Source organism: Coregonus clupeaformis, chromosome 3 (genome assembly GCF_020615455.1).
Source record: "Coregonus clupeaformis isolate EN_2021a chromosome 3, ASM2061545v1, whole genome shotgun sequence".
Classification (NCBI taxonomy): domain Eukaryota; kingdom Metazoa; phylum Chordata; class Actinopteri; order Salmoniformes; family Salmonidae; genus Coregonus; species Coregonus clupeaformis.
Window position 1 is genome coordinate 28593062 of NC_059194.1, and position 26120 is coordinate 28619181.

Here is a 26120-nt window from a genome sequence, read left to right on the forward strand (position 1 = left end):
TTTGTTTGCTCGAGCAGCAGAACGTTGTGGATCTCGTCTGGATCTGTTTTGGATTTTTTTTAATTACGCAGCTATGCGGACGACAGCCGCTTTTGGTAGCTGAAGGTTTGGTAAACAGAATACTGTCACAATGACTCACAAAGGGTTTCTTTTTCGTTCGTGGATTTACTATCTCCTCCCATTGTTCCATCTTTGGAGTATCGCATCAGCACAGATTGTCTATTCCATATCGGAGGAATCTAACCCGGGCACTGTTGTTGGACATTTCGCGAAGGACTTGCATCTTGACGTGCAGGAACTTGAATATCGTGGGTTTGAGATTTCTGGACTCAATAAGAGGTATTTCGATGTAAATACAAAGACTGGAATTTTGTCCGTGAGGGAGAGAATAGACAGAGACGAGCTCTGTGCTCGGAGCACCAAGTGTTCCTTAGAACTAGAAGCCATTGTGAATTCGCCATTGAACCTATACCACTTTGAGGTGAATATTTTGGATATAAATGACAACTCACCGTCGTTTAGGTCGCCTAAAACATATTTGAATGTATCGGAATCTGCATTTCCAGGTGAGAGATTTCCTTTGGACAGCGCCTACGACGCAGACATAGGAGCTAACTCTGTAAAGAGCTACAAGCTGAGCACGAATGAACACTTCTCGCTGGATGTACAGAGCGGTGGAGAGCAGAGTGTGTCTGCTGAGTTAGTGCTGCAGAAAGCTTTAGACAGAGAGAAACAGCCTGTGATCCAGCTCACTCTGACCGCTGTAGATGGAGGAAAACCTCCAAGATCCGGGACATCACTTATTATAATAAATGTAGAGGATGTTAACGATAATATTCCTATTTTCTCAAAGCCCCTCTACAAAGCTCGTATTCCTGAGAATATGCCTCCCGGTAGCTCCGTGATTATGGTTCAAGCGAACGATTCAGATGAGGGCTTAAACGGTGAAATAGTGTATAGTTTTATCAACCAAAACAATGATAATAGCATTGACGCATTTGCAATTAATTCCGTTACTGGAGAAATCACTGTGAAAGGCGTGGTGGATCACGAGACAAACAATGATTTTGAAATCCGCGTCCAAGCTAAAGATAAAGGCCACAAGCCAAGAGCATCTCACTGTAAAGTGCTGGTTGAAATTACCGACGTGAATGACAATCCACCAGAGATATCTGTCACATCTTTAGTTAACGTTGTAAAAGAGGATGCGTCATTAGGGACAATGGTTGGCCTGATAACAATAAAAGACAATGACGCAGGCAAAAATGGCGCTGTACATGTTAAAATACTAGGTTCTGTACCATTTACGATAAAGAGCTCTTATAATAATCATTATTCGTTAGTGGTCGACGGGCCTCTTGATAGAGAGAGTGCTTCTCAGTATAATGTCACCATCACAGCTACGGATGAAGGGACCCCGCCTCTCTATAGCACCAGCGTTATTACTGTACACGTTTCTGATGTGAATGACAACGCTCCTCGCTTCTCAGAACCCGTGATTCATATTTATATGAAAGAGAACAGTCCGGTAGGTGACGTCATTTATACAATTTCTGCTTTTGACTCAGATTCAGATGAAAATGCAAAAGTAACTTATTCTTCATTAGATAAACGTGTTTTCATATCATCGTCTGTAAATATAAACTCAGATACAGGAGATATAGTCAGCCTGAAGTCTTTTAACTATGAAGAGATAAAAACTTTCAATTTTAAAGTTCAGGCTACAGACTCTGGTGTTCCTCCTCTCAGCAGCAACGTGACTGTGAACGTTTTTATTCTGGATGAGAATGACAACCGTCCTGGGATTCTCGCGCCCTATTCTGAGCACGGCTCCGTTAACACTGAGAACATTCCCTATTCTGCTGAAGCGGGCTACTTTGTGGCAAAGATCAGGGCTGTAGACTCCGACTCTGGCTACAGTGCGCTGCTTTCTTATCACATCTCTGAGCCCAAGGGAACCAACCTCTTCCGAATCGGAACCAGCACCGGGGAGCTAAGGACTAAGAGGCGAATGAGTGACAATGACTTGAAAACACACCCGTTGGTCGTGTTGGTTTCTGATAACGGAGAACCCTCACTGTCAGCGACTGTGTCTATTGATGTAGTGGTGGTTGAAAGTACAGGTGAAATCCAGACTCAATTCACAAATGTACCGAGAAAGGAGGATAACTTCTCTGATTTAAACCTGTATTTACTGATCGCCATTGCCTCGGTGTCAGTGATATTTTTACTGAGCCTCATCAGTTTAATAGCTGTAAAATGCCACAGGACAGACGACAGTTTCAGCAGGTACAGCGCCCCAATGATCACCACACATCCTGACGGGAGCTGGTCTTACTCTAAATCTACTCAGCAGTATGACGTGTGTTTCAGCTCAGACACACTGAAGAGTGACGTAGTGGTTTTCCCTGTGCCATATCCACCTGCAGATGCAGAACTGATCAGTATTAACGGGAATGACACGTTTAACAGGACACAAACGCTTCCGAATAAAGATAAGGTAAGATATAGGCTATACATAAACGGGCCTGTTCTTCTATTGAATTATACATGTATTACTCCTTTGAACTCCTTGCAGTCAAGAATATTGTTTTCAAAGTTTCTCTTACGTTAGAAAACAGCCCTCAACACGAGAGTTGTCACATTTGATGCATTTTTCATTGCGTTTATAGCCTCGTGTCTTGATAGAGCGAGTGTTGCTGTCCACGGTGCTGAAGGCGCGCTAAGCTTTCAGAACTAAAGTAATCATCTGTGACGTACGAGGCTGTCTTTGACGCTGTGGAAATGTGTTACGAGCTACTATTGTATTTGATTCAATAATCCAATAATTATTTGTTTCAACGGATGATAGAGTTGTAGCCTAATTGAAAAAGGCAAATTGTGATCTTTGTGACGGCAGCAGAATCAGAACGTCAGCTATTGTTTCATTGATGGATTATTTTTTTTTCTTCATGATTGTGAAACAACCAATACATTATTTCATAGGATGTAGTTTTATTTCCATCTTCTATTTATATCATGTACACTCTTACCCCATGTTTAGAATGCTACAGTGAGGGAAATAAGTATTTGATCCCCTGCTGATTTTGTGCTTGCCTACGGAGCAGCAAGAGGAACTGCCCCTCCCTACCTTTAGGCTATGCTGAAACCCTACAAACCAACCCGAGTACTCTGTTCAGCCACCTCTGTTCTCTTGGCCCTCCCACCCTTACGGGAGGGCAACTCCTGCTCAGCTCAGCCCAATCCAAGCTCTTCTCTTTCCTGGCACCCCAATGGTGGAAACAGCTTCCCCCTGAAGCTAGGACAGCAGAGTCCCTGCCCATCTTCCGAAAACGTCTGAAACCCTACTTCTCCAAATAGTATCTTAAATAATCCCACAGCACCTCCCTCTTGCATCCCCTCCTCAAGCCAAAATATATATATATACAGTGAGAGAAAAAAGTATTTGATCCCCTGCTGATTTTTTACGTTTGCCCACTGACAAAGACATGATCAGTCTATAATTTTAATGGTAGGTTTATTTGAACAGTGAGAGACAGAATAACAACAAAAAAATCCAGAAAAACGCATGTCAAAAATGTTATACATTGATTTGCATTTTAATGAGGGAAATAAGTATTTGACCCCTCTGCAAAACATGACTTAGTACTTGGTGGCAAAACCCTTGTTGGCAATCACAGAGGTCAGATATTTCTTGTAGTTGGCCACTAGGTTTGCACACATCTCAGGACGGATTTTGTTCCACTCCTCTTTGCAGATCTTCTCCAAGTCATTAAGGTTTCGAGGCTGACGTTTGGCAACTCGAACCTTCAGCTCCCTCCACATATTTTCTATGGGATTAAGGTCTGGAAACTGGCTAGGCCACTCCAGGACCTTAATGTGCATCTTCTTGAGCCACTCCTTTGTTGCCTTGGCCGTGTGTTTTGGGTCATTGTCATGCTGGAATACCCATCCACGACCCATTTTCAATGCCCTGCCTGAGCGAAGGAGGTTCTCACCCAAGATTTGATGGTACATGGCCCTGTCCATCGTCCCTTTGATGCGGTGAAGTTGTCCTGTCCCCTTAGCAGAAAAACACCCCCAAAGCATAATGTTTCCACCTCCATGTTTGACGGTGGGGATGGTGTTCTTGGGGTCATAGACAGCATTCCTCCTCCTCCAAACACGGCGAGTTGAGTTGATGCCAAAGAGCTCCAGTTTGGTCTCATCTGACCACAACACTTTCACCCAGTTCTCCTCTGAATCATTCAGATGTTCATTGGCAAACTTCAGACGGCCCTGTATATGTGTTTTCTTGAGCAGGGGAACCTTGTGGGCGCTGCAGGATTTCAGTCCTTCACGGCGTAGTGTGCTACCAATTGTTTTCTTGGTGACTATGGTCCCAGCTGCCTTGAGATCATTGACAAGATCCTCCTGTGTAGTTCTGGGCTGATTCCTCACCATTCTCATGATCATTGCAACGCCACAAGGTGAGATCTTGCATGGAGCCCCAGGCCGAGGGAGATTGACAGTTATTTTGTGTTTCTTCCATTTGCGAATAATCGCACCAACTGTTGTCACCTTCTCACCAAGCTGCTTGGCGATGGTCTTGTAGCCCATTCCAGCCTTGTGTAGGTCTAAAATCTTGTCCCTGACATCCTTGGAGAGCTCTTTGGTCTTGGCCATGGTGGAGAGTTTGGAATCTGATTGATGATTGCTTCTGTGAACAGGTGTCTTTTATACAGGTAACAAGCTGAGATTAGGAGCACTCCCTTTAAGAGTGTGCTCCTAATCTCAGCTCGTTACCTGTATAAAAGACACCTGGGAGCCAGAAATCTTTCTGATTGAGAGGGGGTCAAATACTTCTTTCCCTCATTAAAATGCAAATCAATTTATAACATTTTTGACATGCGTTTTTCTGGATTATTTTGTTGTTATTCTGTCTCTCACTGTTCAAATTAACCTACCATTAAAATTATAGACTGATCATTTCTTTGTCAGTGGGCAAATGTACAAAATCAGCAGGGGATCAAATACTTTTTTCCCTCACTGTACTACTCAGTGCATTCTTCAGTCTCTTTCTCTCTCTCTCTCTCTCTCTCTCTCTCTCTCTCTCTCTCTCTCTCTCTCTCTCTCTCTCTCTCTCTCTCTCTCTCTCTCTCTCTCTCTCTCTCTCTTTCTCTTTCTTTCTCTCTGTGAACATTTTAAATAGGCTCCTCTGTCAGTCAGTCAGGCCTTCCTACCTTGCATCCACAAGATCGATTCATTGATGGTGATTGCATGTTGTTGAATCTTTTACAAACCACAGCTGAGTTTCAGTGACACGTTAATCGAAGCAAACAGACAGCCATTTAAATGGAGGAGTATAAATGGAGGAGTATGTGTTTCTGTATGTGAGTGAGCTGGCTTGGCACAAGCAGGGGCCTGCCTATCTCTGTGAGTCCCCAGGAGGTGTGTGGATGACAGGATACCCCCCTCTCTCTCTCATGCCTTTTATTCTGCTGTTCCCTCAGCTTGCAGGATTACTGCTGTAACAACCTTTTCTTTCACATCTGGGTGCATGAGTAATCCTTCTCTTTCTCTTCCATTCTCTCCCATATCCTTTTTTATCTATCCCTCTGTTTCTCTCCCCTGCTGTTGCTTTCTTAATGTCCCTGACTCACGGTGTATTTCAATCTCATGGTCTCCCTGCTCCTATTGCGTTCCCAACCCTTAATATCGATTGCTCTCTAACTGCCTGCCCTCCCCCCTCAGTTTCTATCCCTGCTTGTCTTTCTCAGTCTATGTTCCCTTGTCTAATTCATCATGTTTCTTTCCTCCAGTCTCACTGTTTCTCTTGCTTTTCCCACCCTTCAATGCCCTCTTTGCCCCTCCCCCGCATACCTTTCCCTCAGCCCACCGGCCTTGTTCCACCGGCCTTGTTCCATCCCTCTGTATCTCTCTCCCTTTATTTCCCTCCCTATATCTATCTTTCATTCTCTGTCTCACAGTATTCCTCTCGATATCAATTCCTATCTATCTCTTTGTCCCTCTATCTCCCTCTCCCACCCTATCTCCCTCTCCCACCCTCCTTCCCTCAACCCTCCCTCCTTAAGTCCATCAGCCTTGTTTACTTGTGTGTGTGTCTGTGTGTGTGGGTAGCAGCTGAGAGGAGCTGAGAGGAGTAATGGTGAATTAGCAGCAGCTCTCCCCAGACATGCATGCTATCTGCCTGAGCATGCTGTAAACAGGATTCTTCCTATTTTCATTAACATGCACTAAGTGTGTCAGGGCGGCTCGATCCGCTCAGCGTGTAAGCTGCTCAGCCCCTTTTGTTGGACTAAAGACTGTGTATATCAACAGCAAACGCTATCTCCTCATGTGGATTGAGCATTCTGTTGGCCATTTAAAGTAGTGCTGTTTGTAACCAGTGGCACTCAAGTGGTTTTGTAAATATTTTATAGTCTAGGCTCTGTCCTCCTTGGTCTCTGTATCGCATAAAGCTCTATGATGTACTACTCTTTGATCATACATTCTTTAATACTCTTTCATAATACACTGACCTCATTTTAGTGAGTGGTCAGTAAGTAAAAACAACTAAATAAAATACAAGCTCAGAGCCACTGTATGATCATTTGGTTGGTTCAGAATGTGGTCTTATCTATGTGGTCTGCTTTGGGGCTCTCTATGATCACACAGGGGTTCTGAATATTACAGTGCATGTGTAAGTGGGTCAGTGTGTGTTTTGAAGATTGCAGTGCCCTCCGAGCTCAATACGAGTCAGTATGTGTTTACTAGGTGTCTGAGAGTCACATAAAATATATTCTCTATATTGTCATGCTCTCTCTCTGTGCTGCGTTTGGCCCAGTATGGCTCCAGTAACAATGCCTGAAGCTATCTCTTTGCATTTGAGTGGTTCAGAATGCGCTCTGTAGGCTGCAGTTCTGTGTGTGTGTGTGTGTGAGAGAGAGAGAGAGAGAGAGAGAGAGAGGGAGGAGGGGGAGGGGCTGTGGTAATTTTCCGCTCTGTGCTGCAGCAGCAAGGCTCTCTCAGAGCCTTGGTGTCTCTGCGAGCTGCAGCCTGGGTTGTTCTGGGCTGGGCGGGGCTGACGTTACCGGCAGCAACTCAGCTGTCAATCACAGCTAAATCGGGGAGGCGGGACAAAAGGTTAGGGGAATGAGGTCGCAGGGCTTATTCATCCAGCTCTCAGGTCACCACCATGTCTGTGTCTCTGTCTGTGTGTGGGTGGGTGTTTGTCAGTGTGTTCTCTGTGTAGGTGTGTTTATTTTAGTGTGTGTAATTGCCTAATATCATCAGATTCATGTTGATGTATTAAATAGTATTGCTCTTGGTGTATGTGTTTCTTTGTGGGAGCAGCAGTGTGTGTAGTCGTATATTTAGCTGAGTGTGTGTTATTCAATAACATGTGTATTACATTGGCTGTGTTTTAAGTGTGTGTTGGCTAAAAGCCTCATTCTCTGCTCTGCTGGCTCCAGTTTTGCAAAAGGCATTACATTATTGATTATCTAAGTACATTATCCTGGGTGAGGTAGCCAGCTAAGTGCTTCACATGTTTACTGGATTGTATTTCTACAGCAGGGGAATTCATTCACCTACTGTAAGTAATTTAGGTTCCGTAACCATCCAGATGGGATCAACAATTGTGACCCAAAAACACCCTTACCCCCAGCTCTCTGGTTAAGATTTTGGTTGCATCATTGTTGATGTGATTGAGCTAATGATAATGCGGCTCCTTGAAACGCCTGCTCTTTGTCCTGGCTTTGTTCCAGCATCCTTTGTTTAACACACATGCACACATGGACACTCATTTGTTAACACGTCACTTCCTGTTTTCCTCCCTCCTGGGTGTGGCTCTTGGCAAGGAGATGGGAGCTCAGCTGAGGTTGCCATGGAGGTTGCCATGGAGATGATCCTCATTACTGATATGCACCAGTCGGTTTCTCAGAGAGAGAGAGAGAGAGAGAGAGAGAGAGAGAGAGAGAGAGAGAGAGAGAGAAACTGCAAATGTACTCAGCTATCCTCTCCTTTATCACATTCAAAGATGGAAAAAGAGAGAGTGGAAATGCAGAGTGAGGGAGAAAGATGTGAGAATAGAGAGAGAATAATAGAATGAGAGAAAGAGGGAGGGAGATGAAGACAGCAATAAGGTGACAGATTAGAACAGGGTAGGTGAGTGTGAAATCATGTGAAAGGGAGAGAAGGAGAGACAGCCTGGATGAGGCAGACGAAAATAAATTAAATATGTGTCTTGCAGCTAAGTGGAAATACTAGGGGCTGAGAATTGGTCACAGATAAAGACTACACACACACACACACACACACACACACACACACACACACACACACACACACACACACACACTTTATGGCATTAGGCTGTTGTTGCAGTCATTAGATTAGCTTTGTCATGCTCAGAACCACAGGGTTCTTCCACATCCATCCATCCCCGTCCATCCAGTGTGGATACTAAGCCAGGGGTCCTGAGTGGAGGAATAGAGGGGATCGGCGCCTGCCTGCTGTCTCAGATAGCTTTGTTTAACACGACATGAATCTGTTTGATTTTAATGTTCAGGCAGAACGGGGACAGCCCACACGCTGTTTAACCCCTCCAGGACCCCGGAGGAGTGATTTACCTTACCTTTCGCACTGTCATTCCCGTTACACGAAAAGGAGGATACACTGGCGAAGACATAACCAAACGCACCCAGCACAGTCTCTCCATCCAACCCTTTAGAAAGGGAGGTACACTTGGGAAGGCATAGCCAAACGCAGCCAGAACAGCCTTTCCACCTCAGCCTTTATACATGGGACGGGATCATCATCTCTATTGAAATCAAAATGTGATATCTGAGATGAAAAGGTTCTAAAGCATGTTATTAATTAGTTAAATACACAGGGGTAAACCCGCACACCACTTTCAAATAGGCCCTTCGATTTATGAATCTTTAGATGGAGATTCTTGGTAGAAAGATATGCAGTCTTTAATAATACAAGATGTTTCAAAGTTAGTGCTGATGCTGCTAGAGTATTAGCATGTTATTAATCAGACATGATGCAATGCAGTTAAGAGTTTTGCCGCATAGTAGTCTTTGATCTCTGTGCGCTGGAAGGTCTTTAAGATATCATGGTTCTGTTCTGGATTTCTTAATAGGGAAAGGGAGATACCTAGTCAGTTGCACAACTGAATGCATTCAACCAAAATGTTTCTTCCGCATTTAACCCAACTCCTCTGAATAAGAGAGGTGCGGGGGGCTGCCTTAATCAACATCCATGTCATCGGCACACTGGGAGCAGTTGTTGTTGGGGGTTAACTGCCTTGCTCAAGGGCAGAATGGCAGATTTTTCCACCTTGCCGTCTCAGGGATTCAAACCAGTGACCTTTCTGTTACTGGCCCAATTCTCTTAACCACTAGGCTACCTGCCAGAAATGGGAGATATGTTATCTCTTTGTTATATCTGGTTTTGTGCTTATGGGTGTGGTTGATCATGTTTACCTCAGAGTGCTCTGATCAATCTGTGAGATCTGGCTTGTGTGATTAGTAATGCCTTGTTGCAGACAGATACTCTCTTGCAGGCTGAGGGTGTTGTCATTGGAAACATTGGAAACAGATTCTCTCATCAGCATCTTTAGTTTCCTTCTCTCTCCTCTGGAGGGGGCCTGGCACTGTCCTTCACAACCACACTGTCAGACACTGGAGGATAGGAAAGGAGGGGAGCTGCGGATTGAGACACACACACACACACACACACACACACACACACACACACACACACACACACATTGTGGAGACTTTGTGAGTCCACTGTCCCTGCAGTACCCTCTTACACCAATAGAGGTCCCAATACTACTGTTTCTCCCTCTCATCCTGTCCTGGCTGCAAGCTGCAGTGCTCTTGGCACTGAGACAGAACACTGCCCCTTTTATACTATTTTTCTCTCTCTCTGTGGCACAAATCTTAATATGCTTAGTTCCTGAAAAAAATCTCTCTCCCTCCTGTTCCACACAATATGGCAGATATTGTAGCTATCAATTGAAATAGATGAATCTCCATTGTTGAGCACATCTCTCCAATATGTGGTGCAGCCTGATGCATGGACTCTGTCAATATTTTGTTTTCTCCTTGATGATATGAGTAATCCCCAAAATAATTTGTGATAATGTGGATGATAAGCGCATTTTCTCTATTTATGTTATGGTTTATCAGGCTTCGTTCTATAGCCTATATATCATTCTCTCTGAGCAAATGGATGAATAGTACTTTTCTGTCTGTAGATGCACATTTTCTATCACTCTGGCCTTTTATCCTGGCAACACAGACACTGTGATTACTGCCCTCCTACTCAACAGCCTGCAGGAATTGTCATTTGTTGAGAGAATGAGAGACGGAAAGAGAAAAAGAGAAAGCTATTTTTTATTTCTTCATTATTATTTTTAATGGATTTCCTAAAAGCAAAAGTCCTAGAAAGCCAGGTGGCCATTTTGTGTGTTGTATCCTATTTTGGCAGTGTAATACAGTAACAAGATTTGTGCAATGCAATAGTTCTATGTAAGTGGTCTAAACCCTATGTATTAACAATGTAGTTACGTAGGCATAGTGTAATTACACATAATGTATGTGTGTCTTCATGATGAACAGTAGGTGGTTCAAAGCTCTGACTCCATCTTGTGTGGCGCGGGGAAGGGGGGACATGTATGAGGTCATCACTCCTTGCCCTGAGCACACCAGACCAGACAGCAGCTGACGATGACAAAAGAGACACTCTCAGAGAGAGAGAGGCTTCAGCCCAGAAACTCATTCAGTCTCTTCACCAAGCCCTAGGCCTAGAGTCAGTTCTGGTCCCAGTCCCTGTGTGTGTGTGTGTGTGTGTGTGTGTGTGTGTGCATGTGTGCTTGTGTGTGTGCATGTGTGCTTGTGTGTGTGTGTGTGTGTGTGTGTGTGTGTGTGTGTGTGTGTGTGTGTGTGTGTGTGTGTGTGTGTGTGACAGAGAGACAGAGGCTTGATTCACCCAGTACCGGCCATGACCCATCTCTCTGCGGAGCTCTCCTCTAGCCGGGACATCTGACTCAGAAACGGAGGGCTTCCACATGGCATAACAGATGCTTAGGGGGGCTGGACGAATGGCTTTTAAACCGGGACAATTACTGTGTATTAATAGAGAGACTGTTACTGGAGAGCCTGTTATTAATATGTCCGCCATCTTGCATAATGGATGGAGAGGGTCATTAATATTCTGGCTCGTCTAGTTCCAAAAAGAGAGCACAGGAAGTGCACTCAGAGCTCTGTACCTTTTTCACTTTCCCATTCTCTGCTCCATCTCTCTGCCTGTCAGTCTCTCTCCATGCTCTCTCCACCTCCCCGCTCATCTGTTTCTCATCTCTCCCCTCCCTCTCTCTCTTCTGCTCCCCTTCTCTCTCTGGGGTGGTTTTAAGAGAGGACATGACAGTGTAGAGGGAGAGGCGGCAGCAGCAGCAGAGACATTAACCCTGTGTTTCCACTTCAGACATTCTGGTGGCCCTGGGCCACAGCTCTCCCAGCTGGAGCAACGGATGTCACAGACACACAGCACAGCTGGACCGGAGAGGAGAGGGAGAGGGAGGCCGGGAGGGAGGAAGCGAGAAGGAGAGGTGAAACAGGAGAGAGGGGGGGATGGAGGCACTAAGGGGGGAAAGTGTGAGGCAGTTGGGAGGGGGTAAGAGAGGGGGTGGTGAGAGTGAGGTGAGAGGGGGGAAGAGATGGGGGTGGTGAGATTGAGGTGAGAGGGGTGAGGTGTGAGAGGGGGAAGAGAGGGGGTGGTGAGAGGGGTGAGAGGGGGGAAGAGAGGGGGTGGTGAGAGTGAGAGAGGGGAAGAGAGGGGGTGGTGAGAGGGGTGAGAGGGGGGAAGAGAGGGGGTGGTGAGAGTGAGAGAGGGGAAGAGAGGGGGTGGTGAGAGGGGGGAAGGGGAAGAGTAGGGGAGGATTGCAAGAAGAGAGGAAAGAGACAGTAAAGGTTGGTGAGGAGAGAGATGGGATAGAGGGAGACAGAGAGGCAGAATATATGTTTTCACCCTTCAGTCAGTGGTGAAAGGACAAAAGCAGAGAGAGGGAGCCATTTAAGAGAATTGGGACATGTACTGTGTTTGTTCTGGCGAGACAGACGTCTGTTCGTCTAGCGGAGGAGGAATTGAGATACTTAATCTCGAGCCCCTTGAGTGAAATGAAATAAACCACAGATCTGTGGCGTGCAATTAACGGTGGAACAGATGGGCGGATTCTAACAGGTACAGTGAGAGAGATGTCAGTTACCTGCCCATGTACAAACATCCCAATAGACAGATAGAGAGAGAAGAGCAGAACACGAAAGAGAGCAAGGCAGACAAGGGAGCGAGGTGGAAAAAGGCCAGGTGGAAATCCCGTGGTGTGTGTAATTGACGAGATAACAGTCGCCTCTTTTCATCCCTGTCTCAAATTGCCGTAAACATGGAGCTTGGGCGCCCCACTGGGAGAATCTGCTAAATGTCAGGGGTAGCGCTGCTGCTCGCATGCCTCTGAGACTCACGAGTACGGACCGACACGAAACCCCTGCTGTGTCATCTCCACAGCTCAGTTAAATTGGGCGTTGAAAAAAAGAAAGGAGAGCGGATGTGTAAAATAGAAACGTCCAACTCTGTACAAAGAAAAACGTTCCTCTCGGTCCATCCAACCTACAGTTGAAGTCGGAAGTTTACATACACTTAGGTTGGAGTCATTAAAACTCGTTTTTCAACCACTCCACAAATTTCTTGTTAACAAACTATAGTTTTGGCAAGTCGGTTAGGACATCTACTTTATGCATGACACAAGTAATTTTTCCAACAATTGTTTACAGACAGATTATTTCACTTATAATTCACTGTATCACAATTCCAGTGGGTCAGAAGTTTACATACACTAAGTTGACTGTGCCTATAAACAGCTTGGAAAATTCCAGAAAATTATGTAATGACTTTAGAAGCTTCTGATAGGCTAATTTACATAATTTGAGTCAATTGGAGGTGTACCTGTGGATGTATTTCAAGGCCTACCTTCAAACTCAGTGCCTCTTTGCTTGACATCATGGGAAAATCAAAAGAAACAACCAAGACCTCAGAAAAGAAATTGTAGACCTCCACAAATCTGGTTCATCGTTGGGAGCAATTTCCAAATGCCTGAAGGTACCACGTTCAGTTGTACAAACAATAGTATGCAAGTATAAACACCATGGGATCACGCAGTCGTCATACCGCTCAGGAAGGAGATGCATTCTGTCTCCTAGAGTGCAAATCAATCCCAGAACAACAGCAAAGGACCTTGTGAAGATGCAGGAGGAAACAGGTACAAAAGTATCTATATCACAGTAAAACGAGGTCTATATCGACATAACCTGAAAGGCCACACAGCAAGGAAGAAGCCACTGCTCCAAAACCGCCATAAAAAAGCCAGACTACGGTTTGCAACTGCACATTGGGACAAAGATCGTACTTTTTGGATAAATGTCTTCTGGTCTGATGAATCAAAAATAGAACTGTTTGGCCATAATGACCATCATTATGTTTGGAAGAAAAAGGGGGTCTCTTGCAAGCCGAAGAACACCATCCCAACCATGAAGCACGGGGTGACAGCATCATGCTTGGGGGGTGCTTTGCTGCAGGAGGGACTGGTGCACTTCACAAAATAGATGGCATCATGAGGAAGGAAAATTATGTGGATATATTGAATCAACATCTCAAGACATCAGTCAGGAAGTTAAAGCTTGGTCGCAAATGGGTCTTCCAAATGGACAATGACCCCAAGCATACTTCCAAAGTTGTGGCAAAATGGCTTAAGGAAAACAAAGTCAAGGTATTGGAGTGGCCATCACAAAGCTCTGACCTCAATCCTATAGAAAATGTGTGGGCAGAACTGAAAAAGCGTCTGCAAGCAAGGAGGCCTACAAACCTGACTCAGTTACACCAGCTCTGTCAGGAGGAATGGGCCAAAATTCACCCAACTTATTGTGGGAAGCTTGTGGAAGGCTACCCGAAATGTTTGACCCAAGTTAAACCCCATAGACCAATGGGGCGGCGCACAATTGGCCCAGCGTCGTCCAGGGTAGGGAAGGGAATGGCCGGCAGGGATGTAGCTCAGTTGGTCGAGCATGGCGTTTGCAACGCCAGGGTTGTGGGTTTGATTCCCATGGGGGGCCAGTATGAAAAATACAAAAAATAATGTATGCACTAACTGTAAGTCGCTCTGGATAAGAGTGTCTGCTAAATGACAAAAAAATAAAAAATAAAAATATATATATATAATAATAATAATTTGAAAGGCAATGCTACCAAATACTAATTGAGTGTATGTAAACTTCTGACCCACTGGGAACGTGATGAAAGAAATAAAAGCTGGAATAAATCATTCTCTTTACTATTATTCTGACATTTCACATTCTTAAAATAAAGTGGTGATCCTAACTGACCTTAAACAGGGACTTTTTACTCTGATTAAATGTCAGGAATTGTGAAAAACAGAGTTTAAATGTATTTGGCTAAGGTGTATGTAAACTTCCGACTTCAACTGTAACTCAAGTTCCGTTGCACCTCCATCTCTGCTCTCTTCCATTGCATCTCTCCAGCTCTCCAGTTCGCCACCTCCTCAGCCTCGCTTTGGAGTGTGAAGAAGAGTCACTCAGCTATCTATCCATCCACTTGTAGCATCGGAGTGACTCACTGCTCAGCGGCCGTCTTGCGGGCTGCGAGCGCATGTCATTGCCGTGGGCAGAGGGGTCAGTGGAGGAGAGCTGGAGCCGCACCGGGAGAGGGGAGGGTTGTGTGGGCGTGTTGCGTGAATCAGACTGTCACTAGGGCTCTCTGAGGTCACACGGTCCCAAACAAACACAGCACAACATCTTGATGCTCAGTCTACCATACGGATATAGGCCTATAACTAAGGCTGTGCTTACTAACCTGAATGTGTGATTTACCCAGAAATAGACATACACACCAATGAATGACAACTGGCTGAACCAATTTTGTAACTGATGAAAACAAAATTGAGTTTGAATCATTTTTAAAAGTAAATGAGCTCCAGGTTATGCTAGTAGTTTCCCAGACAGTTTCCTTTGTGATTGAATAAATCAATAGGATGAGATCAGCATTCAATGACATCACCGTTTAGGCAGGCCCGGCTCCAGGAAGACATGTCTGAGGGGGCATTTTAAATCCATGGTAGTAGTATTGCTTTAGAGCCCTAATAACACAAGGTAGATTGGTCTTACTACTTTTCAAATGTACAAATATATATCTGAAATGTAGCCGTAAACATGAACAACCGTCGCTTTATATAATAGCACACATGTCGTAGTGGGGAGCACATCTTTCTTGTATCTGAAATGCAGCCCTAGCTGCGGTAGGCCTACCAACACGCTCAGATCAACTCGACAGGATGAGCACCCCTATGCTATCAAAGATTCTTACAGGCTTCATAGCTTAAAATTCAATAATTAGAACTATAGGCTACATTTCTGTCGAATATGTGACAATATGCTATGAGCGTAACCAAGCCGCCACTTCTCCATGTGCGCAATATTTTCTGTGTGGGACAGTTTCAGAAAAGCAAACATAATCAAACTAAGTGCATATTCCTTAGGCATTTCTGATGTGAAATGTCCTACCTGCCGTAGCCAATGTGAATCTGCCACGAATAAGATGAAATGCCCATTCCGAGAGCAATACACACACACACACACACACACACACACACACACACACACATTATAGCAAGAAAGCAGGGAGGGGGCGAAAAATTAGGCTATGTGTCGTTCTCATAGTATTGACATCACTTTTACAATAGCCTATCACACAACTAATGTGTAATGCATAGACCCATGGGGCGGCGCACAATTGGCCCAGGGTAGTGGAGGGAATGGCCGGCAGGGATGTAGCTCAGTTGGTAGAGCATGGCATTTGCAACGCCAGGGTTTGCAACGCCAGGGTTGTGGGTTCGATTCCCACAGGGGGCCATGAAAATAAATAAAAATAATGTATGCACTCACTAACTGTAAGTCGCTTTGGATAAGAGCGTCTGCTAAATGACTAAAATGTAAATGTAATGATAACAGAGTGAACGTTTGCCTACTCACTTTACCAGGCTACACACCGTATTGGTCCTACTACTGCGACATACAACATTTACAAAAATGTAGGCCTATCTAAAATGCAGCCATCTACACAACTGTCATTTTGCAAACAAGAAAGCACGCGATGTTGAGGAGAAGCCCCACGAAGACTGGTAGCCCAAGATGCGCTCATTAAAACAGCACACAGAAGGCTACAGCCAGTCAGCGCGATGAAAGCATAACATTAGATGTACTGCCAATTTCATCACCACCGGAGTGGACAGCCGGACAACAGGAACACCGCGACAGGGCTCACCTCGGAGCACAACAAATAGGTTACATTGATCATTGTCCCTATACCCATCAAATAACGCAAACCTGTATGTATACAGTATATATCAATTGCACCCATAAAAGCAGGCAATGACATTAAGAATCACAGATAAATCTAAAAGATGCATTGAAGTAAAAAGCAAAGACCTAAACTATACATTACATTCAAAAATCTGCCAAAACAACCAGTAGACTTACATGAGGGAAAACCATTGAATTAATTATTCTGGCAAGGGAAGTGTTGCAGCCTCCTCCATGCTGCGTTGAACCTTATGACAAGTTTCTGATTCCATTGTCCTTCCTGGCGAAATGTACTTACATTTACATTTTAGTCATTTAGCAGACGCTCTTATCCAGAGCGACGTACAGTTAGTTAGTGCATACATTATTTTTTCATACTGGCCCCCTGTGGGAATCAAACCCACAACCCTGGCGTTGCAAACGCCATGCTCTACCAACGCCATGCTCTACCACAGGGGGCCATCCCCTCCCCTGGACGACGCTGGGCCAATTGTGCGCCGCCCCATGGGTCTCCTGGTCGCGGCCGGCTACGACAGAGCCTGGATTCGAACCAGGATCTCTAGCGGCACAGCTAGCACTGCGATGCAGAGCCTTAGACCACTGCGCCACTCGGGAGTCTACTTGTCAGGTCCCTCTCAAATGCCAGCAGGACGAGCTGGGCTTTTTGTTGATCTGATGTAACACGCTGTGTCTGTGTTCACTGAATATGTTCTTCAGGGTGTAGAAGGAATTTTCGCACATTGCTGTAGATGTCCCAAATGTTAATCAGGCCGGCTCCAGGATGACATGCCTGAGGGAGCATTTTAAATCCATGTTTCAGTGCCAACAGCACAGTCGACATTGCTGACAAAGGCCTGCCGTATCTTTGAAGAACACTGAGTGGGGTCCATTTGTTGTTGCTGGCTGTGATTGTGATTTCACTTTGTAAGAATGTGCGAACTACAATACACTCTGCTTCCACTGGTTCAGTTTTGGTTCGATCCAACAGGTCGTCAAGCGCTAGTGGCTGGGGTAACGGAGGTGCAGGTGCTTGTTGTGATGTTACCCTCGTGCTGCTGGTGCTAGGCCCTGGCTCTTCTCGATCCTGTTGGTCAGTGGGTATTACATTTGCTGCTATAGGCTTCTCAACTTCGGTGGTAAACAGGCTACTAGATGAGTTCGGCATCGCTCTCGACATGGTCCTCCGCCATTTTCGGATATCCATGATGATCAAAGCTTAGCCAGCTATAATTATTCAGTGCGCTGCTACCAACACTTAACGAAGTTAGTGGATACTAGCTAGCTTATTATTAGCTGTAGATGTCTGCAAAATTTGACCCCGCCCTGGGTGGGATCCAATGAGCTTCCTAAACAAGGTAATGAAGGCTTTACCTTATGACATTGCATGATTAGGTGCCCAATCAGAATGCATTTTTGGATTTTAACTACTACATATTAAATTATTACATCCCCCCCTTTCTCCACCCACCTCAGATCCCAAGCGCACACCTGGCATATCAGCCTGGTCTCATAGGCTAGACATAACATAGCAAATGTAAATCCGGGACAGAAAATTAGTATGATATGTTATGTATGGTATGGTTACATAAGACAGATGGTTATGTCTAGCAACCCAAAGGTTGGGAGTTTGAATCTCATCACAGACAACTTTAACATTTTCACTAATTAGCAACTTTTCTACTACTTTTTATCTACTTTGCAACTACTTAGCATGTTAGCTAACCCTAACCTTAACCCTTTAACCTAACTCCTAAACTTAACCCTAACCCCTAACCCTAACCCCTAGCCTAGCTAACATTAGCCAGCTAGCTAACGTTAGCCTCCTAGCCACCTAGCTAGAATTCGTAACATATCATATGTTTTGCCAATTCGTAACATACTGTAGTTTTTGCAAATTCATTTACATTTACATTTACGTCATTTAGCAGACGCTCTTATTCAGAGCGACTTACAAATTGGTGCATTCACCTTATAAAATTGGTGCATTCATATATTGTACGTTTTTCTAATTCGTGACATATAATATGATTTGTAATTCCTAACATATCATATGAAATGGGTGATGGACATCCACAAATTAATACATACCATACGAAACGTAACATATCGTACTAAAAGGGGTATCTCGGATTTCCGTACAGAATAATACGAAATGCTCTGAGACCAGGTTGAGGAGGCATATAGCCTCTGTCCATGTCTGCGCTAAGGGCATTGTAATGCATATACCATATGTTATATTTATGGGGAAACAAAACCTGGGGGGCACAAATTCTATCTGGGGTGTCTATGCCCGGCTTTGCCACCCAGTAGAGCCGGCCCTGCGTTTAGGTCACAATGGACTGTTTGTCCCAGTGGTGCTTTGAATGGCACTGCACTCACTGTATGACTCAATTAATTTGACTGTTATAAAAGCCGATTGTCTAGCAAACTGGTGCCTGTCTGAGTGTTATCCAACTATTGAGAGCTCTTCAAGAGGTAAAAGGATCGAAGATGAGACGAGAGCAGCGATTCAATTCATTTTGAACCGCTGCATGCCTTCGGTATAGAAAATAAATTAGGCAGTGTCGAAAGATCCTCCCCCTCACTTTGTCGTACTGATTGCTTTAGTAGTAGAGGCCCCTCTTAATTGAATTGAATCCGATTTAAATTGGATTCTAATAGGGGTACATGGGTTCAGACTGTACTAATTAGGAGGAAAGTCTGAGAGGGATGATGTGGGTATTTAACGCCACTACCAGACCACCTGCGGCAAGACATGCGCAGTAAGCCACCTCGGGCCCATGGCCAGATGTTTGAGGTGTTTGAGATATGGAGTCGAATTTATATGAGGAACCAGCTAAAGCTTAACCCCAACTCAACCGTAGATGTAGGCCTACCGTTGGTTGTGGAATTATATGCATTCTACATTTGAAATATAGTCTATTTAATATAGCCAGACAATGTGTCCAGTGTAATAATCCAGAAGCGGCAGTGGCGCATGATTTTCAATACATGAACACACCTCACAATCGTCTATAAAGCTGAGGTCCACTTTTTAATGGATCAATGAAAGTATATCAAGTCGCCAGGAGCCACGGCAGTGTGTGTATATTAATGTCTGCCAGGCTATTAAATGACCATTGCTGGTGTAAACTGCCCGCAAAGCTATTTCTAAAACTGACAGGAGTTAGCCTATTTGTGTGTAAAATTAATTAATTAAAATTAATTAACAAAATGATGTTGGGCTTCTACATCAGGTGGAATATTACATTATTTTAATTTTAATAGGATATGCAGAGTAACTTGTCAAGGGATCGAAATTTGTCTAAATTCTTCGTGCCCACGCTTTCCACATCTGCAATGTGCACACGCTCTATACTATTTCAGCAATTTGGGTCTGACAGTAGAGGGCATGCTAGTTTGTTTTGACAGATGTGGGGAGGGGGCAAGTCTCGACCATCTTGTTGACGACCTGGTTCGTTTCGCTCGCTCACCCGGAGTGAACATGCTTCATATGACAACATATTGGCCTAAAGGGGGGGATCCTGTGTGCTGCGAGGAATATGATGTGAATCTGGAGCGGCAGCCAAGTACCCCTGTAATCTTAATATACTGTATGATCAACCCAGCTGTCACTCTCCGGGCAATAAGTGAGAGGAGATCGCGAGCAGCCAATGACGTCTGAATTGTCTTTCAGCACTAGGGCTCGTTGACAGCGACAGAGCGCTGGACACAGCTCACTTTGCTTTGAGAGCTGCTGAACGAGTTCAAATAGAGGAGAGGAGAACCGAGGGGGAAAGGCGTTGAATAAAATCCTATAACGCATTCTTAGTTAGCATTCAGCTTTTATTTATTTCGTTTTGTGTTGTTTTGCTCGTTCTATTGTCTCTGCACTCTTAGAAAAAAAGGTTCCTTATAGAACCAAAAAGGGTTCAATCGCTTGCTAAATATATATGGAACCCCTAAAAGTTATATATAGAACCCTTTGATAGGGTTCTTTGATCAGAACCCTAGAGGTTCTTCTTCACTGAACCAAAATGGTTCCATATAGAACCCTGCATGGTGCCATTTATGAATTATGGCTATTAAATAGTAATATTTATAGCTAAGAATATAATTCAATGAACAATTAAATAATGGACAAAAGAATACCAGCATAGTTTTTCAAATGTATTGTCATTATATGCTAACATAGTTTGGAAATATGCACTGGTGGCCAGGCATCTCTTTATTTGAATGATGGCCCACGTCAACTCTGGCTGACTTGTTTACAATACAACTTTGTCCATTAGTTACAGCGAACAAAAAAAAATCTATTCTGCTTCCTTCTATGCATTGGGACAGGTAGCGTTCTCCTGGCATCCGCCAACCCCAGATTTGTCCGTCGGACTGCCAGATGGTGAAGCGTGATTCATCACTCCAGAGAACGCGTTTTCACCGCTCCAGAGTCCAATGGTGGCAAGCTTTACACCACTCCAGCCAACGCTTGACATTGCATATGGTGATCTTAGGCTTGTGTGTGGATGCTCGGCCATGGAAACACATTTCATGAAGCTCCCGACTAACAGTTCTTGTGCTAACATTGCTTCCAGAGAAAGTTTGGAACTCGGTAGTGAGTGTTGCAACCGAGGACAGACGATTTTTATGCGTTAAGCGCTTCAGCACTCGACGGTCCCGTTCTGTGAGCTTGTGTTGCCTACCACTTTGTGGCGGAGCCGTTGTTGCTCCTAGACCTTTCCACTTCACAATAACAGCACTTACAGTTGACAGGGGCAGCTCTAGCAGGGCAGAAATTTGACAAACTGACTTGTTGGAAAGGTGGCATCCTATGACGGTGCCACGTTGAAAGTCACTGAGCTGTTCAGTAAGGCCATTCTGCTGCCAATGTTTGTCTATGGAGATTGCATGGCTGTGTGCTCGATTTTATACACCTGTCAGCAACGGGTGTGGTTGAAATAGCCAAATCCAATCATTTGAAGAGGTGTCCACATACTTTTGTATATATTGAGTATATAGCACCTTTTTAGTAAACTAAAGGGTTCTTTAATCTCGTCCAGAGAACCAAAACGTTATAGGTAGCCTATGTAGAACCAAAAATAACATTTTTTTTCTAGGAGTGTGTGTTGTTAACTCCATCTTTTAATGCTCAGCCCTGACTCGATTTGCATTGCCCTGTTGAATCCATCGATGCATTTCAAGGACAGATCCCCTCATTACTAGAATGATGTAGCCTAAATGTTTCCAAAGCTGCTGTGCTTATACTTACAATTAAATGATTCATTTTATGATGATAATTGCTGCACAAATACAATGAAACATATATATTTATATATTTTAGTTAAGGGGTGTATTAACCCTATTTCCATAGCCTTTTTATTCGATTCAATATCCGTTACTCGTTTTATTTCTATTTCTTCGAGCTTTGGTGTAATTTCTGGTTTGGATCAATGAAAAGAGAGAAGTAATCGCCTGGGCGTACTTATTAAACAGATCGGCAATGTATCACAGCACACAATGAAAAGGGCGGTGGCACTCGCTCGCTCTCACTCCCTCGGATATAAAAAAAAACTACGAGTCCGCTCAAATGCATTCTCTTAGAAATATCAAAAACGATCGACGGTTGAAAATAATGATGCATTGATTGAGATAAAATGAGTATTCGTATTCCCGATGTGTGAATGTGATTTTAATTTTAATTTGACGCTGTTTTCATTTGGAGGTTCTGAAATGCAGCCAGCATCGTTTGAGAGCACGGCTCCCCCCTCCCCCGCGGCCCACAGACACCATCGCACAGAGAGGGAGAGAGGGAGGGGGAAGGAGAGAGAGGAGAGAGAGAGAGGGAGAAAGCGATAGGCAGCACCCGTGAGAGGGAAACAAGAGTCAGCCGCGCGGAGGAGAGAGAAGATAAAAAAAAAAGCAGTAACCAAACAGACAAAGGAAACATGGATTTAACGGAAAAACGTCCTTTTAAACAAGCACCTGTACAGGAGAGGATGCTTTGGTCGTCCTGCACATAGTAGGGGGTAACGCACGGACTCTTCCACAGTTTTTAATGTGGCGGGAGGGGACGCACGGCAAGCTAAAAAGGCGGAAAGCTTTCTCTAATCCGTCTGCGGATCCTGCCTGCTTGCGATGGCTGTGGCGGCGCGATGCTGTTACAGCATAACGCAGAATGTGCCTTTTACTTTTTATTTGGTAATTTTTCTACTCAGTGGCCTTACAAATGCACAAATACGATACACCATTCCGGAGGAGCTGGAGAACGGGGCTGTGGTCGGCGACATTGTTCGAGATTTGGGGCTGGACCTGCGAAAGCTCTCCTCCCGACGCATCCGAATCACCTCGGACAGCGCAAGGAGATATTTCAACATAAATCATAAAAACGGCAAGCTGTCGGTGAGTGACCGCATCGACCGGGAGACGCTGTGTGAATTCAGCGGCACCTGTTTCCTCAACCTAGAGGTGGTGGTTGAGAACCCGCTCGAGGTGCACAACGTGGAGGTGGAGATTCTGGATGCGAATGACAACTCGCCACAGTTCCCCCGGGACGAGTACCAGTTGGAGATCTCGGAGTCCGCCGTAACGGGGTCCCGGTTCCCCATCGAAGGCGCGCAGGATCCAGATGACGGCTCAAATTCGGTTCGGCTCTACCGGCTCAGCAACAACGACCACCTCGCGCTGGACTCCAACAAGCCCGTGGCAAACAGCAAGCACATCGAGCTCGTGCTCAAAAAACCATTTGACCGCGAGCATACACCGTCTCATCAGTTCATACTGACAGCTGTGGACGGAGGCACCCCGGCGCGCACGGGCACAGCCAAAATCAACGTGCATGTCCTGGATTCCAACGACAATGTGCCCGCGTTCGACAACTCCGTGTACAAAGTGAAACTGTTAGAGAACTCGCCCAAGGGCGCTCTGGTGATAAAGTTAAACGCCACAGACCCGGATGAAGGCACAAACGGGGAGGTGTTTTACTCTTTCAGCAGTTACACCCCAGAGAGGGTGAGACAAATGTTCTCCATGGATACAGATACAGGAGAGATCAGAGTGAAGAACAACATAGACTATGAGGAGACTAACTCCTATGAGATGTACATACAAGCTATGGACAGGGGCACTTCTGCAGTGGCCGTCCACTGTAAAGTGGTGGTAGAGGTTTTGGATGTGAACGACAATATCCCAGAGATCGTGCTGTCATCTCTGTCCAGCCCAGTCCGTGAGGACGCCCGGGCGGACACAGTGGTGGCCTTGATCAGCGTTAACGACCGGGACTCCGGCCAGAACAAACAGGTGACCCTGGAGATCCAACCTGGCCTCCCTTTTAAGATCAAGTCCTTCCGGAACCACTACACCTTAGTCACCTCTGCCTTCCTGGACCGGGAAACCATCTCCACCTACAACGTCACAGTAACCGCCATTGACGGAGGGACCCCGGCCCTCTCCTCACACATGACCATTAAAGTTGACGTGGCGGATGTCAATGACAACCCTCCTCGCTTCGAACAGACGTCCTACACGGTGTACATGACGGAGAACAACGCGCCCGGCGCCTCAATGTGCGTGGTGAAGGCTCTGGACGCAGACGCCGGGGAGAACGCTCGCATCACCTACACCGTCCTCAATGACAACAACCACGGAATCCCCGTGGCGAGCTACGTGAGCATCAAACCCGACACGGGTGAGGCCTATGCCCTGAGAGCCTTCGACTTTGAGAAGCTCAGAGAGTTCCACTTCCAGGTGAAAGCCCAGGATGGTGGCGTGCCGCCCCTCAGTCGCGTGGCAACCGTCTATGTTTACATCATGGACCAGAACGACCACTCCCCAAGGATAGTCCATCCTCCAGCCAATGGGACGCGGACCACCGAGACGCTGATGAAGAACGCAGAGGCGGGGGCTCTGGTGACCAAGGTGGTGGCGTGGGACGGGGACGCGGGTCAGAACGCCTGGCTGGTATACGCCCTGGAGCAGACCACCTCCGAGCTGGACCTGTTTAAAGTCCATGAGCACACGGGGGAGATCCGCACCATGCGGCGCGTTAGCGAGGACAACTCCACCTCCTTCCTGCTCACCGTGCTCGTCCGCGACCATGGCCTCCCGCCGCTCTCCTCCACCGCCACCATCAATGTGCACGTCATGGAGCTGCCGCCAAAGCTGACCCCCGACCCCAAACGTATCATCAGGCCTCACAGCCCACTACTGTTCTCCAACGTGACCCTCTACCTGATTGTTGCCCTGAGCGCCACCACCTTTGTGTTCCTGGTCACCATTGTGGTGCTGGCCATCGTCCGCTGCCACGCCTACTGCACCCAGCCTGGCTCCTGCTCCCCCTGCTGTGTATCCCAGAAGAGAATCCCTGAGGGGGGCACCTCGGCCGGCGGGGGTGGAGGATCATTGAGTCGAGGTGGAGGTGGAGGGGGAGGTGGAGGAGGAGGTCAGGGTCAACCCAACAATAATGTTGCTCTGCGGAGAGACCTGAAGGTGGAGCCTCACTACATCGAGGTGCGGGGGAACGGCTCCATGACCAAAACGTACTGCTATAAGACATGTATGACGGCCACATCGGGGAGCGACACCTTCATGTTCTATAACACGGGCCGGCCCCACAGCGGCACCTGGGGCTCCGGGGGATACGTTACCAGTCAGAGTGGACAGAGCCAGATGTTTGTGCGCAGGCTCAGCATGCCAGACGCAACCGCGATACAGGTGTGTGTGTGTCTCTGTGTGTGTGTCCCGTCATCCCATCCCAACAACACATCCCAACTAACTGGAAAGCTGTTTCATGCATTGGGTTTTTTGGGAGATGTAGTATTTGGGTTTTGCCCCTAGGCAGTGTTTTGTGGAACTGTGTTTGCCATTTACAATTCTCATGCAGGGAGGGGTGTAGAGGAGCTTTCATATTTTTTGTTGGGTTTATGCAATATTAAACTCCGCTCTTTTTTAATCTGATTTAGGATTTTTTTTGTTGCAGATATGGTAGATTTTGACATCGCATAAATCATTTATACAGCGGCCTTGAAAATCGAAAACCTGAAAATCGCAGTGCCCCTCCCAGTTCTTATTTTTATCCTTTGTTTATTTTTGTCAGATGGTTACCTGGGTTACCTGGGTAATCTGCACGGATTGCATTGTGTTGCAGTAGTAACGGTGTTTTGCGTGTGCAATGCTCTGTTGTGAGCTCTGTCTGTACATTACATACATACATGCAGTATCAGAAAATACGTTCTCTAATTTCTCCAGCACTTTGTGTATGTGTTTAGATTTTAGCTGTGCATGGTGCAGGCAAACTCAAAGCTTCTTTGTGGGAGCTGTGTGTTTGTGTGCATGTTTGTGCTGGTGGGTGGATATGCTCTTATCTCTGTATTGAGTGTGTGTGTGTGTGTGTGTGTGTGTGTGTGTGTGTGTGTGTGTGATGCTCGGAGCCTCTTTAGAGAGCTGGCGTTTGTTTCTGATGATTCAGGGTATCAGATGTTCATGCACCTCGCTCCTCCGCGGTCGTTTAGAGAGCTGTTATAAAAATACTCATATTCAGGGAAAACATCTCTCTCGCTCTCCATCTCCCACTCTCTTCTTCTCTCTGTTGTGTACTGTAGTGCTACAACCTTTTGTCAGTAGAACTAGACTCAAGAGACAACTCAAAAATATCTTGGTTATTCGTGATTATATTGTTTTAGAAATTATATGGGGCCCATGGTTTAGAAACGGGGTAGTGGGATTGCT

The 26120-nt window shown here is 45.6% G+C and overlaps 1 protein-coding gene across 28 annotated transcripts in view; it reads left to right on the top strand.

The window, feature by feature from the left end:
* LOC121543687 (protocadherin alpha-C2) overlaps positions 1-26120 on the top strand; it is a 180698-nt gene that overhangs the window by 128875 nt on the left and 25703 nt on the right. The window contains exon 1 of one of the 28 annotated variants that reach the window (XM_045207984.1): positions 23-2500. The exons of 25 other annotated variants lie outside the window; for them this stretch is intronic. In XM_045207984.1, coding sequence (XP_045063919.1) covers positions 131-2500 — 2370 coding nt within the window. In that variant the 5' untranslated portion in view covers positions 23-130. Of the gene's footprint in view, positions 1-22; positions 2501-21939; positions 25107-26120 lie in introns of those variants that run through there. 2 more of the 28 variants (XM_041853975.2, XM_041853796.2) reach the window with 2 other exon arrangements.